The 16,693-nt window shown below is 40.9% G+C and overlaps 1 protein-coding gene across 1 annotated transcript in view; it reads left to right on the plus strand.

Annotated features, from left to right (window-relative positions):
• Positions 1 to 896: 896 nt before the first annotated feature.
• Positions 897 to 16,693, plus strand: part of CLYBL (citrate lyase beta like) — a gene marked incomplete at its 5' end in the record, with an annotated part of 80,137 nt that continues 64,340 nt past the window's right edge. The window contains one exon of the mRNA XM_009072112.1: positions 897 to 1,086. Coding sequence (XP_009070360.1) covers positions 897 to 1,086 — 190 coding nt within the window. The remainder of the gene's footprint in view (positions 1,087 to 16,693) is intronic.

The raw sequence follows: 16,693 nt of genomic DNA on the forward strand, positions 1-16,693 counted from the left end.
TATCAGCACGGGGTGGAGACAGCCATAAACCTGACGCCTACGGGTCATGTGGATGTCACCCACTCAAGCCATGTGGCACCAGAGGCTCACACCTGCACTGGAGTGTGGTGTACAAAAGCATTTATAAATTTTAAAAGGCACCACAGCCAACAACCTACTGATGATGCTGGTTGGTTTATAAGCTCTGTTAATGGAAGTCTGTGCTGTGGACCTGAAGCTCTGAAGGTCTGAAGGCTTCTGAGAGGACATGTTAGGATTATCTAGGTTTCACATACTATAGAGAGTTCCTGTTTTCCTTATTTCATTCCTGTTTTCCTTATTTCCCCCTCCATCCATTTTGCTTATTTAAAATTTGCATGCAAATATGTTTGTTGATATAACGCCAAGGTTGCAAAATCAACTTCACGACCCCATGTTTGTTTTAACCAGCACCCCTGCTTCACTCACAGCATGGTATCCAGCTCCTGGAGGAAAGGTGGCAGATAGCAACCTCCTCCCTAAAGCAGTCCAGATCCATTCCCAGCACAGCTGACATCCTATGGTGGAGTCCTGCGACAGGGGAAAAACAGACCTCCTCCCTTCTGTATTTCATATTTGCCATAGCACCCAGAACAAGCAGCATTATTAAGGCTGCATGGATAACCTCAGCCTTGGCTGGTCTTCAGTTTTGACTGTTTAAGTTTGCAACTTTTATTGGACATAGCAGTTTTGGAGTTTAATATTGTAATTAACTGTAATACTCATATCTCCCTACCTTGACTATTCCTAAGGGAAAAATAAATAAATAACCCAAACCCAACCACTATCTAGGTAGGAATGTTTGACTTTTAAAATATAGTCAAGTATTATTTACAGCACTGTAGCCAAGAGTCTAATTTCAACCATATCCTTTACAGGGTAGATTCCTCTCTGCCAGCTGGTGTTCCCAAGCTTAGTTATCGCTTTGCATCATCTCACAAGTATGTTCCCAGACGAGCTGTGCTGTATGTACCTGCAGATGATGAAAAGAAGATACGAAAAATCTCATCACTGAACGTAGATTGTGCGGTGCTGGACTGTGAAGATGGTGTGGCTCTGAACAGAAAGGTAATTAAAAATTATCTGTGTGATATAATCAGCACTAAAGAGAACCTGTGGAAAAGCATTGCTTTTGCCTTGGGGAAGTGACAGCCAGAGAGACAAAGATAAATCTTAAGATATGCAAAGTAATGCCACAGTGATAGACTTTGTGAAGGTGTTGGGAAAGTCTGGTAACCCAGAACTCAAAGAGATCCTGTGTGAGTAAGTGAGGAGGGAGTTTTGAAAGAATACAGAACTGGGTGTAAGCTCTCACCACAGAAGAGTGAGAGATACTGTTATTATTGCAGCATATTTCTTAGGGAAGAGGAAGAAACAGTCTGTAGGAAAAGATGCAGGAAAGGAAGAATGTGTTCAGAATCACCAGGTGGGCAGTTTGTTACTGAAATCAAAGTATCTTCAGATTGTGAGCTAAACAGTGTGGGCCTGGGTCTGAGCCTTGGGGTGCTTGGAAAAATTTCTTCCTGAGATTTTTGGAAAAAATGCTGTTAGAATGTTTCTCAGAAAGAAAAAGTTAGAACCTGAGCGCACCAGTGTTTGGAGCAGGGATGGAGTGGAAGAGGTAGATGTGTTAAGTACCTGCGCCAAGTTTTGGTTAACATTGAACCGTGAAAGAAGGGAGAAAGATCTAGCATGCATTTCATTTTGCTTGCAAGCAAATTTTCTTAATATATGAAAACAACCATTTTTAAAATTTTTGCATCTTAGAATCATAGAATCATTTAGGTTGGAAAAGACCTCTAAGATCATTGAGTCCAACTTTAAATGCAACTGCCAAGTCAGCCGTCTTAAAGAATGTATACAAGAAATTGATGTAAATGTTTCCTAATGAAAGCTATCTCTGAACAGGAATGTAAGTTTGCTGTCACATCATTTTCATATTTGTCGGGTTTCTTAACTGTGTTTCAGGGTTTCAAAGAGCAAACAGTGTGTAAAGTTTGAGTATGAATGTCTTGTCCAGGAATTTTGGAAAATAGGCTTGAAAATTTTCTTATGTCATCTCAAAAATGTGGACAAAATTTTATTCTTTTCATTTTTTTTGTGAGTTAATGCTTTCCAGAAGGACTCTCTTGGCTATTGCTCTCTTCAACCTTCAGTTCTTTATAGGTGTGTTGAAAAAGAAAATGTTTGCATATACCTGTTTTCGTTCTGAGAAGTGAAAATAACATTGGATGTTCCTGTGTACTGCTGAAGATGACTGGAAAACATTTTGCAGTTGCTAAAATTCTGTGTTGAAAGACTAAGATTATATTTGCTGTCACAGTGAATTAGTATTGTTTCATCATATTTGGGAGGCTGCTGCTGTAAGACGACACAAGATGCAATCATGTATTAAACTGTAGTATTTTTAAGTGAAACTTCATTATACCAAGCAAATAATTTATTGCAGAAACATCTATTTGTAATAGAGGATGACAGCAAAACAAAATTTTATGATCAAGATGATGAAGTTGACAGTAGTGATTTCTAAAGGGTGGTAAAATTCTAGCTCTGTTGAAATGAAGGGAAGTTATGCCAGTGGGTAGAAGATTTCAAAGAAATTAGGGAAAAAATCGGTAATAGAAACTTGAGATGACAGATGAGACCTTGACTGTGCTTAAATGCCAAAAGAAAGCATACAGGAGATAGAAGTGGGGACAGGCTACTAAGGAGCAACACAGAAGTGTGGTCTGGGTATGTAGGGGCAGAATGAGGAATGTCAAAGCTTGGCTGGAGTCAAAACTGGTGAGGGATGAGCAGGACAACCAGAATGGCTATAAGTGCATCAGCAGTAAAAATGAGAAGGAAAACCTGTAAAAGGCTCCATGAAGCCTCAAGCTTTTTGCTTTTTTTTTTTTTGTCTGCTCTCAGGCCTACTAGAAGCTAAACTTGGGGGAGGCAGATAGCAGGTCTAACTAAATTAGCTGATCTATGGGACACATTGGAGGCCTCTGAGGGAGCTGACTAGTGTTATAATGAAGCTGCTGTCTTTCATCACTGAAAGGTCAAGGTGGCTGGAGGATGTTCATGATGCCTGGAGAAAGGTGTCTCTTCCAAAAAGGCCCTGCTGTTGTACAACAAGCTGAACAGGGTCAGCAGTGTGCCCTAGCAGCAAAGGTGGCCAACCACCTCCAGGGCTGTGCTGGCACAGGTGCAGCCAGCAGGTCTGGGGAAGGGGCCTGTTCCCTCCACTTGGTTTTGAGGGTCTCCTTGTGGGGTGCCTGTGCCCAGCTGTGGATCCCAGGACAAAGAAGAGACTGACTAATGGGAAGGAGCCCAGGAAGGGCCACCAGGGTGGCCATGGTACAGCAGGAGAGGCTGAGGAGCTGCATTTGTTCATTCTGGAGACGAGATGAGTTGGGTCTTGATGGAAACTTTGCTGCCTGAGGGGAGCTGGATAGGTGGCAGAGTGAAACTTTTCTCAGAGAAGCTCAGAAATGGGGCAAACACAATGGCCACATGAGGGGAGATGCTGACTGGAAACAAGGGGAAAATGTCTACCCCAGGTAGGTGGTCAAAGAGTGGAAGACATTGTCCAGAGAGGTGGTGTGTCCTCCCTCCATGGGGATATTCAAACCTTGGCTGAATGAAGCTGTGATAAACTTGATGTAGAGCAGTAGTTAGCACTGCTTTGAGAAGGTGGCTGGAAGAGGTGGTCTCCTGAGATCTCTTCCAAACTGAATTAGACTGTGTGATTGCATGATCTAGTAGCAAAGCCTAATTCAAAGTGATCGGAAGTCTGAATTTCAATTTTAGATCTGCCACAGATACTCAGGAAGATTTTGAGACTTAGGTTCTATGAATGTGAGGATGAAATTATTATTGCTCTTGCAGTTTAATTTATTAATGTTTCTGAGGTGTTTGGAGACTGTGTGTGAAAGATATGTCAAGAACGTACACTGAAGTACAATATTCAATGGCCTATGGCAAATGGGTCATTTCAAACTAAGGGGGAAAAAAACCACTGGGAAACACAGCAACACTGAGTCTGTTTAATTATTCATTATTCTTAAATAAGACTGATGAATTGAACTATTTATTGCTGTGTTTTATATTACATAAAATGCTACTTATAGCCTTTCTTCAAACCTCTGCAGAAATGTTGGGTTTTGAGAAAATCAGGACCTGGCTGAAGGTTCACAGCACCTTGGGCCAAACTTATCTATCTACAGAAGATCTTCACTTCCATCAGGTCCAAGCAGCAAGTTTGAACCACATGTTCACAGGTCTATTTTAACAAGATGCTGTGTGTTTTGTATTAAGTTAGATTTGGAGACATCAATAACCTGGAATGTCAGCAGCTCCCTTTGGTTGCTCATATAAAGGGAAACAAGGAAGATGAACTTCCTGTAACTTAAACTGATAACATTTGCAAAACTGCATTTAGTTGCAGTTGAGTACTAAGCCTGAAAGTAAGGTTAGAGTTGATCCTGGTATGAGTAGCACATGGGGCTTTTGCAACCCATTTCGGACTGCACAGAGCTGTAGGAGGTCTTCAAGAAGTCAGAATAGAGAAGATGATAGAAAGTTATCCTATAGTGTTGCTGAAAATTTCTTTTACAAAGTTGACTTTAGTCTTGCTGAACATATCCTACTAGTCAGGCTGATCTCAAATCCCGGTTGGGGCTCCACATGCTGATTTTAGAGGTTCGAATGCTTAGTATCATATGGTGTAGACTATAGGCTCTCCAGGTTTCTGACTCTCTAAGACACTGTGAATTTCTACAACAGAAATGTAGGTTTTGGTTGGGTGGAGAAATGAACACCACTAAAGGGAAATTGCTTTCCCTGAGCTACAATTCACAGATAAAAATAGGAGTTCTTCACCACTGGTGTACATGTAAAGTTTCTCTAGTGTTGTTACACATTTTAAAGAAATTACTTAGAATGAGTGGCTTGGTGATATTTTAAAGTGAATGGTTCAAATAGAAACTCTAAAACTATAAAATAAGAAATAATACAGCTTGCAGTGTTGATGTGTTGCAAATGCATCACACTCTAGAGGTTTTTTGTGAAGTGGTACAAAAATCGCCTATAACTATTTCAGCTCTTCACAGGATAAAGTCTGAATGTTCCTTCATTTTGATTGTAAAACATAAGAAGATAAAAAAGATGGCTGCATTGATGTGCTTGTTCAATTCATATAAGTCAGTAAGCTGAATTGCATGTTATGAAATTGGGAGATCTCTGTGTAGGAGCTGAGCTGTCTCAAGGGGTCTCAGCCAAGCCAGCAGTCCCAGGTATAACTTTCTCTCTAGACCTGCATTTTTCACTGTGCTTGTATGTCCGGGGAACCTATTGGCAGGTGGAAACGTCTACTCCTCCCATTGGAGTAAGGAAGATTTCCATGCCAGTGCTTTCATTTTCCAAGGGCATAGTGAGATGAGATTTTGTAGTTAGTTCCCATGGGTTATGTAAGGTTACCACCCTTACAAGAGATTTTTCTAGAACAGCATTTTTTCCAGCAGGATCCTGTCTTAGTGTCGATATTCTTTAGAGCATGCAGGAGTTGTGAGGTCAGCCTAGCAAGAGAAGAGTTGGAATTTCTACTGTAGTGTTTATACCTCTCTCTGAGTCCTTGACAAGAGTTTTGGAGAATTTTAATGTCTCCAAACCAATGCATTTAGTGCTTTTATCTTCCTTGATGTCAGTAGGATGGTTCTGAAGAACTGGGATATATGGTGCCTCTCCATAGTGTGCCATCAGGCCAGGCAGGGTACAGTCCCTTCTGCCAAAGATGACCTTTGAAAATTATCTCAGGGAAATTTTGAAAGAGCTAGGATTTGGCCTTTCCTTTCCATGGGGAATGCCAGTCTTATAATTAAGAATCAAAACAAAGCCCCATGTTCCCTCTCCTCATGTTTTTTGTATCAGAGGTGTAAAAGCAATCCCTTGGAGTGTACATATGGCTGAGAAATGTCTGTGCAGTCCTCTAACGTAAAACACTTGAAAATAGGAAATGGTATTGTTGTTCCTCTGGAAATAAATAGATCTCATTCATCCAATAAAAAATTATTGATATTCAGGTCTGCACTGTAAAATGCTGTAGGACTGCTCGGGGTTTAAATTTCTAAGCCCTTATTGCTGTGAATTGTGATTGTAATGCTTTGTCACTTCTTAAAAAAAGTTGCTGTTGCCTCCAACACTTGAGCAAGAGAAGCCAGGGAAGGGAAAGCCTCAGCTCTGTCCTTTCCCCACGTCCCTTCCTCCAGAGGGAAAACATTGGACCCTGAGCCTCTTCTGTTCTCCCAACTCCCCTCAGCAAATGAGGGGAAATTTGTTGGGTTAAAAGGATGGATAGGGAAGGACCTATTTTGCTTTTCTGCAGCATGGCACCTTAGAGTCATAGCATAAATGTGTTCCTACTTAAGATCTTTTAGCCACTTAAAAGATCATTGCTGTGCTGTGCCATGGAGAAAAAAATTCGGTTGATTCTTTTGAATCATGTTTTTAAAAATAGGATTAAAACCTGACCACTTTTCAAAGTGTTCCATTATGAATAACGCATATGTAAGAGATGTCTCTGAGTTCATTACGGTTAAGAGCAGATCATCCGCATACATGCTGATTTCATGGAGATTTCTCCCCATGAGAATGCCTCTTCCATCTCTCTAGCAATCTGATCCTGGGGTCAGAACAAACAGCCTGCCAGAGAGAGAGCATTCTTGCCTGCCATTTTTCTCCTAATCTGAGACCTTCTGACCTTTTTATTCCTTATCACTGATGAGAAGAGGATCTTGCATATAAAACAACACTTCAACTAAATTTGGGGGTGGAAGTAAATACATAAAATGGGTCAGTGTGGTACGCAAAAAAAATTCAAGGCTTTCCTTGTTGAAATGCATTTCCTTATTGATCTTATTGAAGGATTTTACAGTATCAGTGGAAGAAAGCTGCAGTTGGTTTCCATAAATCTTCAGCTACTTCAATTAAAACCAACAGTTTTCCTGTATTATATGATGCTAATCTTTTTTTTTTTTTAATAAAGCCATGTTGGTTAGGATTTATCAATGCCGCAGGTATTTCTCCAGGCTCATAGTGAGAATGTTAGCTAGTACTTCATAGGCACAGTTGCATGAAACATTGATAACTAGGTTATTTTACCAGGTCTTTGCTTTATTTATAATAAATTAGTACTGAACCTAATTGTATTCCTCCTACAGGGAGAAGGCTTGCTGATAAAGTGTGTAGAGAATGATTAAATGTACACAGGCGCATAGTAGGGTGACTTCTCTTCAAAAGATGCACAAAATTAAAATGGGAATGCTGCTTTCCCTGGTGGCTTGCCATTATTAAAAGTCTGAGTAGCATGGGAAATTTCTTCTGTAGGAATTGGGGAGTCCAAAAGTCTCTCTGGCTTATTGCAGGGAAGCTGAACTGTACAGTGAAACTCTGCAAGGCCTTTTTGATCCTTGAAGAGTTCTGATGAATATACATTTTTATGAAAGTTGTAAAGTGTTTTCATTTCCTCATTAATCCCACCATGGTCCTGGAAGAACTGCCACTCCTGAGTACTAACTGTGGCTATAAAAGTTTTTGTTCCTTTTGTTTTACTCTACAAGCCAATCATCTTCCTTACATAAAGATTTGAGGTTTCATAAGGAGATCGCAATATTCAGCAATTTTCTTCTTAATGAGCTCAGTAATGCCCGTGTCTCTTCGAGCAGAGCCTTTGAATTGCCAGTTATTTCTTTTCCACTGATTCAGACATATCCAATTAAGTTTGACTTGGACATGTTCTGATATAACTATTACTGCTGACAGAATGGTGTCTAGAAACTTAGGGAAAATGTCTTGGTTCAGTATTAACAGGGATTTCAGAGAGGAATACATTAATAGACCTGGGAAAATATTTTAAAATATACAGTTAATGTTTGTATGGACTTGTAATTCCCAGTACTTCAGCTCTTTGTGTGTAGTCTATTGTCCCCAGGCACATCACCACACCTGCATACTGAAGGCTCATTGCAGAACTAGAATGTGTTGCTACACATTTCTGGACCAATTTTCAGTATTTCACCTGTTCTCATATCAGGCAGGACCTGGCTACACAGCCAATGAGCATCTAGTGCTTAGTTTGAAGGGAGATGTTGAGTTTCGAGTGTGCTACAGAAAATCAAGCTAATAAGGAAAGTTAAGTCTACACATCTTGCTTAGAAACAATCTGAGGGATCCATTTGGGGCACTTTTGTTTGTATGCAAAGCCATGTGTTGAGTTGTGTTGTCAGGGCTGCATTGGTCCTAGTGGTGAGGAAAACGTAAAGGTACTGCCCAGATCACAGTCACAGAGGTACTCAGCACTTAATACCATTTGCTCCAGGCCTCCTTTCCATTTTTTTGTTGGCAGTGAGAAGACAGAGGAATGTGTTTGTATATCCAAGTTTCTGTTGCAATTAATCTTGAAACCTAGTCTTGAACCTAAGATTCCACTGTGCTCGTAATCAGGTAGTCCACCCTGCTTATTGTTCCTCATTGCAGGGGCCACACTTTGAAAACAGGCAGGTGAAGCATGAGGAAACCCACAGACCTCATGAACAGGGACATGGATCAGAAAGGGCTAGGACATACAGAGAATAGAGCCCTTACCGGCTTTGGTAAACTTTTCTACAAGGTAACTCTATGGTTACCATCAAGGTAGTAGTTTAGTGGAACTTTGGTCTGATTTAGGTAAGATAGGTAGGGAAGGGAATGTGGAAATGCATGGTACTTTTCCCAGTGTATTGATGCCATCAAAGCTGGACCTGTCCCAGGATGGTGAGGAGTAGGAAGAACCTTAGAGATATTCAGAAGACTAGGGGTAAAAACTGCGGTTTATTTTATGAATCTGTTTAAACATGACCTGTTTACCTGGGGTTTAGTAGTGTCATTAGGTAGCAAAATAAGGAAATCTAGTGAGATGCTGGGTAAAAGAATTTTTGATGTCAGGTGGAGTAACAGTATAGCCATATACATGGAAGTTGCAGATGGAGGTGAGGATGTGTGTGGTCATGTCTAGGCTTAAGAACCTTGGCAGGTGTCAGCTGAACACATGATATAAAACATCTGTACCTTTGGGTTCATCTATTAGTATTCTTCTGGAAACCTGATAAAAGGATTGTAGCACTCAGTGGTGGGAACTAAACCACCAGCACATATGCAAAAGCCTAATTTCCTTCCACAATACCTAAAATGCTGCAGATTCTGCAGTCCTTATTCAGATACCATTTCACAATGAATTAAGGACATTTGTGTCTAGAGTCATTCAGAATTAAGCCCTTTAGGAGTCTGAGCTTCTTTCTCCTATGTACCACCATATATTTAATTGAAGGCATGTGTACTGTGCTAGTTGCAAAAGAAGCATAGAACCATCTAAAACCAGCCTTTTATTTTCCACCATGGACTAAACACATGCCATGACATCCCTTTAACTTGGAGTGGAGCAATTTATCTCTGTTCAACAGAAGACAAAACACATGGATTACAATTGCCTAGAGCCAAGGCTTTTACATACTCTGTGAATTATTTTCTTCTCTGAATTGTGAAAGACTGTATATTAAACTGTGCTTTATACACCAAAAGAATACACTTCATGAAACAAGCTGATGCCCAAAGTCTCTGGTTTACTGGTACTGGAGAGCGTCCAGAGCCATGAATTTATCATGCAATCATATACCAGAATAGAACACAATACGCAACTCTTGTGATTTTTATAGTCTGTGTTGTAAAAGACATAATAAACAGACACAGAACATTAGGCACTATATGCACTTGTTTACTCCCATCTAAACCTGCATAACTTTCCTGGCTATGTAGTATGCAGTAGGCTCTAGAGCCACAAAAGCTCTTAATGCATCCTCAGGTTACTCATTGCTATGCCCGGAGTTTCTGCTTCCAACCGAGGAATTCTTTTGCAAAGGAGCGAAAAACTTGCCAAATTTTTTTCTTCAGTAAGGGTAAATCTGCATTTGAAAGTGGTTGTTTGGACAGTGATTTTTATGTCTGCATGGAGCATGTGTAGTTGTTAGCACATCTAAGTGCACTGACCAAATTATATTGTATAACTCTCCAAAAACAACTGCACGCTTCTGCAAATCCAGCCTGCCAAATCTGTGGATTTGGATGTTAATGTCAGCTGCTCTGCTGAGATTGTCCATCTCTCCTTTTGGCTATAATATCACAAGATGATCTGTCTTCTAGTTTATCAATAAGGAAAGTGATAAGCTGACTGTGGAGTCTGATTGGCACTTTGCACCTTTTTGAAAGCATAAATGAAATCTTTGTGTTTTCTGACTACAATTTCTATCTTTAAGGCAGCTTGGTTGCTCTGAGATTGCTATTTCAACTCCTGCATAACATAGTGCTGCCTACTGTGGATCACTGTAATGGCTCCTTTACTATCCTTTTTTCACTGCAGTGCGTTAGGGCTACCCTCTCCAGAACAATGAACTTGCCAGTTATTTCAAAATTGGGAGAAAATAATTCTAAATATTTTTCTTTATTCTGATCACTGAGCTCCAGAAGATTGTAAATCCTTGTGTTGTTCCCCATTTGGGAGCAAATGGTTATAAAGATCCTGGCTGCTCATTTTAGGATGATTACAAACCATGGTTCACTCATTCTTTCCTCCTTACTTGTTACAGTCTCTTACTAGATTGCCTCAAAATAGCTGTTCCTATGCAAGACTTGAGATAACTTCATCTTCTAAGGTTTCACAACACAATTGTGCATTAAAAGGGGATATGTTGAACAAATTGCTATTTTCTTCCAGCTTAGTCAGGTTATTTGGTTACATTTTGGGCTTTGATTCCACACAGACCAAATCTTCCATTTGTTAACCAATTATTTTTAAACAGAATAATTATAGATCATAATTTAGTATGCATTTTCTTGAGGAAAAGGGCAAATTAATACATGTAAACATGGGTGAATCTATTTAAATAAACTGTCCACAAAATCCTTACAATATGTAAACAACATTTGTTATGCCTTGGAGATAGCATATGATTGGACTCACGAGACCCTGTTTATCCTACTGAACAGTTTCTTTTATAACTTCAAAGGGAATTTTATATATTTATGGCAATAGCAGGGTGTTAAGTGCAGCTAGGCAGAAATTATACCTCAGCTATTTAGTTAATGCCAATAGGGATTAAATTAGATTTTATAGCTGTTAGTAGAAGTCTGTTTTGTAGCTAACAAGTGGGATTTTTAAATCCTGGAAAGCATAATCCTATTATAAAACTGGCAGCTGAATTAACATTATCTAGGAAGCAAGTCTTCACGGATTAACATTTTTTGACATTAACAAAGAAAAACTAATGCTACAGGGATATTAGATGCTTTTCCCAAAAGTAGGGGAAAAAAGAGAGTGAATATAGGACAAGATAAATGGCACAAATACTGCAGGAAGAAAAAATGGAGTGAAATATGCATGAGGTGAAATCTGGGAGTGGTCGTGTTCTGCCTCAGATACAAAAGAAATACACTGGGTAGGAAAAGGTTCCACAATTGATAATTCATATGTCATCCTACACATTGATTTATATATGCCTTGTGACTAATTCCCAGTTATCCAAATGAGCATGGGATAGCCACGAAAGCCTTCTCCTGTCCTGGGGGGCTGAGGTCTCTACATCCCAGCTAGATGCTATAGGAGCCAAAGACTGGCAGCACTGCAGAAGAAACACACATCCCTTTACTGAACAGGCCCAAAAAGCTGTTCCACAAAGTCCCTGATGAAGTTCCCCTTGCGTATCTCGAACAGTTCTGGGACAGCTCCTGTAGGCAGTGGGACAGGAGATGAGTGGGACACAGAACTTGTTCTTACAATGTCTTATTCTAAGCAATGATAGACTCATATCAAGGGCATATGCTGTATCATATTTCAATTAAAAATCTTTGTCCTCATCACAGTTGCAGAACAAATCTTTAATTATTTAAAATTGTGAAGTATGTATCTCCAGTAAATTATTTTAAAAGCTCTGTGTTTAGAATCTGAAGCTTTACTTATTCACCATTGCAGCATGATATAATGAAATTATTATTTTGTTGTATGAAGGGTTAAAAGGAATCCACTTAATAAACTCACCAGTCACAAAAACACGATGAACAATTCCTTCTAGATTTTGCAACATCATATTTAGTGTTGTTGACCCCATACAGATTTTATGGTAACTGTGTCTTTTGGCTGCCATCTTGTCTCACAAATTTCTTCCTTCTTATCAAGATGATAATTTCATTAGTTACAAAGGCAAGCTAAACTGAAATAATTTGCTTTAACTTTCCCTTCCAATCTCCCAATCTCTAGATCCAGTCTGACAGCTGAGTCGCTGTCAGACTGGGGTTTGTTATCAGAGATTTAGCTGTGGCTGTGCAAACCTAATACATGGCTTCACTGGTTGATTCTTGGTTTGCTGCTTTTGATATGCTGCATTTCTCCCTACCTTGTGGGTTGCTACTTTAAGCATTATTACTCAGCTTACATTTTTGCTGAGCATCTTTTCTGCAAGACCGTGTGTGTGTAGAAGTCATTGCTGTGCTTAAATCATTACCAGAGATGTGCTTCTGACTGCCTTAAGGGCTTTCTTAAATCATGGCTGCATAGCACAGACCTTACCTTGCAAAGCATATAACAATATCTAAGCTGTGGAAATAGTATGAAATCTATGAGTTCCCAAACTATCCTCCTTTGAATTTAGTGCCATGAGGAAGAACCTTGGCACCATTATGTCAGTGGGAAAACTCACACCATTTGCCATCAACAGGACCAAGATTTATTCCCTGTTGTGTGCATGTTGCACCAATGATAATGAACCCTAGCAGGAGTTGTAAATAGTTGCTTGCCCTTGGCTGTGGCTTTTTTTCAAAAATCTGTCCTCCAAATGTGGTTGTTTTTTTAATTATTACTGTATGCAACAGTCTGTAAGTCTGGTGCTTAAAGCACACAGGTATCTTGCAGCCACTGCCACAACCCTCTGAGGTGCTGGGCACACTTGGAGAAATGGGAGTAGAATGTGCCTGTGATTTCCCACATCAGGAAGGACATGAATTTTATGTCTCCCAGAAGCACATGGTCCTTGATAATGGATCTTTCCTTCCCCCTGAAGTACTGAGGAATCCTATGGCATTGTAAGTTTGTTTCCAGGTTTGCTGTCTGCCTTGGAAAGCATATAGATTTGGCCTGTAAGACTTGGGTTGTTTTTAGAATGTTTGTCTATTGCCTCAGCTTGTGTAAATAGGTTTAGCTCTTCATTTTTCATATGGTGACACAGTGGGTAAAGCAGCTGACAAATGAGAAATAAAGAAAGATTATGTGGAATGAGACTGTTATATGACCAGGGAATTGCAACCACATCACCTGACTGAACGCAGATGATTCTGCCTCCAGTCCCTGGACGAGCGAGACAGATATGCACGGGGATGATGGGCTTACTCAGCAGAACACTCTTCTCCAGATGACCCTGTGTGTGCTGTGAAGGGCTTCTGCTTGACTGTGAAAGAGGCCGTTGAATGGGGAGGGAAGGATGAAAGATACTTGGCTCTGCCACCCAGCACTCTTGCATCTGAGTACGTGTTTTCCTGGAGTAGATGCTTTGTAGAAGCTCATTCAGGGCCAGCATGTGGAAAGCAACAGCAGCAGTGCCTGAGCATTGCCAGTCAGGGCACCTGACCTCAGAATTTGGCTTCATGTTGTCAAGTTTGTTTATCATCTAAGAGGTACAATGGAAGTGCAGAGAAGAAAAAGAAAATGTCCAGAAATGTGGAGGCAGGTTATGAGTTTCAGTGCTTGAGGCTGTCACAAGCAGCCCTGCACACACATGCTCGATTTTGTAGCTGGAGGTGATTCACACACCGAGCAACCTCTTAGTAGTGCTTGATGTGAATTGACAGAGACTAGCAGAAAGAGCAACAGGCTCCTAGCCTGTGACAGCAATCCTGATCCTCTGTCAGCAGATGAAACCTCTTCCTAAATCCACCTCTTCATAGGGGCGTGGTGCTACATAGCAGAGCATTGCATGGTTCTTGCCTTCACGGGGGTGACATTTCCCTCAAGAAGAGCTGCAATGCTCTGCCATAAATGCAGAGACCTTCCCTTTTGTTTTACCATGGAAGCTCTAAACTTTCTTCGAGCTGCTAGTGGTGAACATACCCAGAAGCTTCTCCTTTCCAGGTCATATAGTATTGGCAAGCAGCCTCCTGCCATCCTGACCGGGATCCAAAAATATAATAATGCATATTGTGCATATTTAACAGGCAGTAGCAGGAAGTCCAGGTAGCACAGGGGAACTCTGTGAGCTGGTTATGGTACACTGCAGCTCGTAGTAAGGAGCCTCTTTTCCACTGTGGTCCAGGAGTTGATAAGAGGAGGATGGGGTGTGAAGAAATGCTAGTGAAGCAAATGAGGCACTGCTGTGGGACAGTGGAACAAAGCAACATCTTCTCAGCTCAATGAAATCTTGCCTGAGGTTTCACATGGGTCTGCCTGTAGGCTCTTTTTTACTCTTTCAGTTTAAGAAAAGAGAATTTGCACTAGCTTTTAAATGGGCAGGTTACACACAGGACGATCCCAAATTGTCAGCCTGCCAAGTGGCCTTCTCACACCCAGAACTCCACAAACGCTTAGTAAAGTTGATATGTGTAGTAAATCTGCCCTGGCCTGATTCCTTGAGCGAAGCAGAGCACTTATGGAATTGTGCCTGTTTTTATTTTACTGATAAATGCATCTGGCAGGGGAAACTGGAGCCTCAATTTGGGATCATTTGTCACATTAGCACAGTTCCTTTGAGGTTACTTTGTGCAGCAGCATCAAAAGCTTTCTCACATCTTGACCACTCTCCACAGTTGCTCAACACCTTACTTGCAGTAAGTGGCCAAAGCTGCAGATCATATTCATGTGCAGCTTCACCAGTGCTGAGTAAAAGGCAGCAATAACTTCCATAGTCTTCTGGCCATTCCATATACTTTGTTTGTAATGAGAGAACACTTCCCTTGCTGTCCCTCATTCATACGCCATCCACCAATGTCCCAGGCCCCTTTCAACAGCTTCACCTTGTAGTCTTTCCTCTCTGGCCAAGCAGACATGTAAGGTCATCCTGCCCCTGCTGTAATACTTCTTGTTTCTCCTGGCTGAATTTTCTGGGACTCCTGTTGGCCCAATACTAGAGTTTCTCACTGTGCATCTGGACTGAAGTTCATGTTGCTCTAGTTTGGTGTCATTGGAAAATTTGCTGAGGGTTCATTCTATGTTATCACTAAGATTCATGTGGAAAAAGTTGGATAAAACTGTCTCCAGTATCAAAGCTTGGTATTCTCCAGGTATTACCAGCTGCCAACCAGGCAATCCTTCAGACTCAGCTGTCCAGCCAGTTTTCAAGCCAGCTAATAGTTTTTCCAGCCCATTATCTCAGCTTCCAGATTAAAATGCTGTGCCCTCTAAAATCAGAGTGTGTTGCATCTGCTGCTCTCTCTTTGTCATGTAACCAGTCATTTTGTCATACAAGACCACCAGATTGGTCAGGCAGAGATGTCCTCCTATCTCCAACCCACACAGATGTACCCACTTTCTTCCCTCGTTTGATTGTGATTATCATGAGATTGTGACTGCAACTTGTTCCCTCCTCTTTTCTCCTTTACCCACCTAGGACTGATAGGTAGAATGAACAAGAGACTTTGTTCTTACTTCATCATACAGCTTCACAGTGTCAGCTATTTAGAAGTGTCCTTAGTGCTGAAGCATATTATAGCTGCCTTGAGTTGACTTTAGACACCTGAAATTCCCAGCCACGCTGCTAATCCCTGCATGTGCTTTTAAGTGCTTGAATGTTTGCTTTTGTGCATACTCAGAAATGTTTCTGTCCTCTTCTAAAACCTTGTTTTCTCTCACATACCAAGGCTACATGAAATTTATCTTCTGTCTAAGGCCCTGAAGCAATCAAAGTTTGCCTAACAGACTGACAAAAGACATGTGCAAAGCACAGAAGCCATGTCCCTTTTATTTAAAAATGGATGGGATAGGAAAGAGGAAATATTGATCATGTCCTTGGTGGCATGGGTAACAAGCTTACAGAGACCTGATGGATCAGAGTCAAAGGGGAATCCAGACCGGGGGAATGTCGTGGTGGTGACAGATCAAGGAGCGACTGCGGACAAAGATTTATTTAAACGACTCAGAAGTCTCTCAAATTCTTTCTGACTCTCGTGGAGAACTTTAACCATGCCAGAATCTACTGAAAGGACAGTGTGATGAGTCACATGCAATACAGATTTTTGGAGTGCAGAGAAGACTAATTTTTGATGCAAGTGCTGAGCAACTAACTAGGGGAGATGCTTTGCTGGAATACTGAATGAAAATGAGCTGTCAGTCAATAGCAAACTTGACTGCAGGAGCTGTCAGATCCTGGAGTTTATGATCCTGAAGGCTGTGAGGAAGGCAAGGACACAAGACTTCAGCTGGTAGGCAGAACTGATCCCATGTTAGTCTTCCCCTGAAGGTAAGGAATCTCAGAAGGGCTAGTCAGACTTCAGTGGCAACCTACACAAAATGCAAAAAAAATATCATCTGAAAGGCAGAAGAACAGACAGGCATGGCAGGAGGCCAGCTTGCTGAACGGGGAACTCCTGATTTAACCCAGATGCAAAAAAGAATCATACAGGAAAT

The sequence above is a fragment of the Acanthisitta chloris genome, unplaced genomic scaffold, assembly GCF_000695815.1.
Source record: "Acanthisitta chloris isolate BGI_N310 unplaced genomic scaffold, ASM69581v1 scaffold5013, whole genome shotgun sequence".
In the NCBI taxonomy this organism is placed as follows: Eukaryota; Metazoa; Chordata; class Aves; order Passeriformes; family Acanthisittidae; genus Acanthisitta; species Acanthisitta chloris.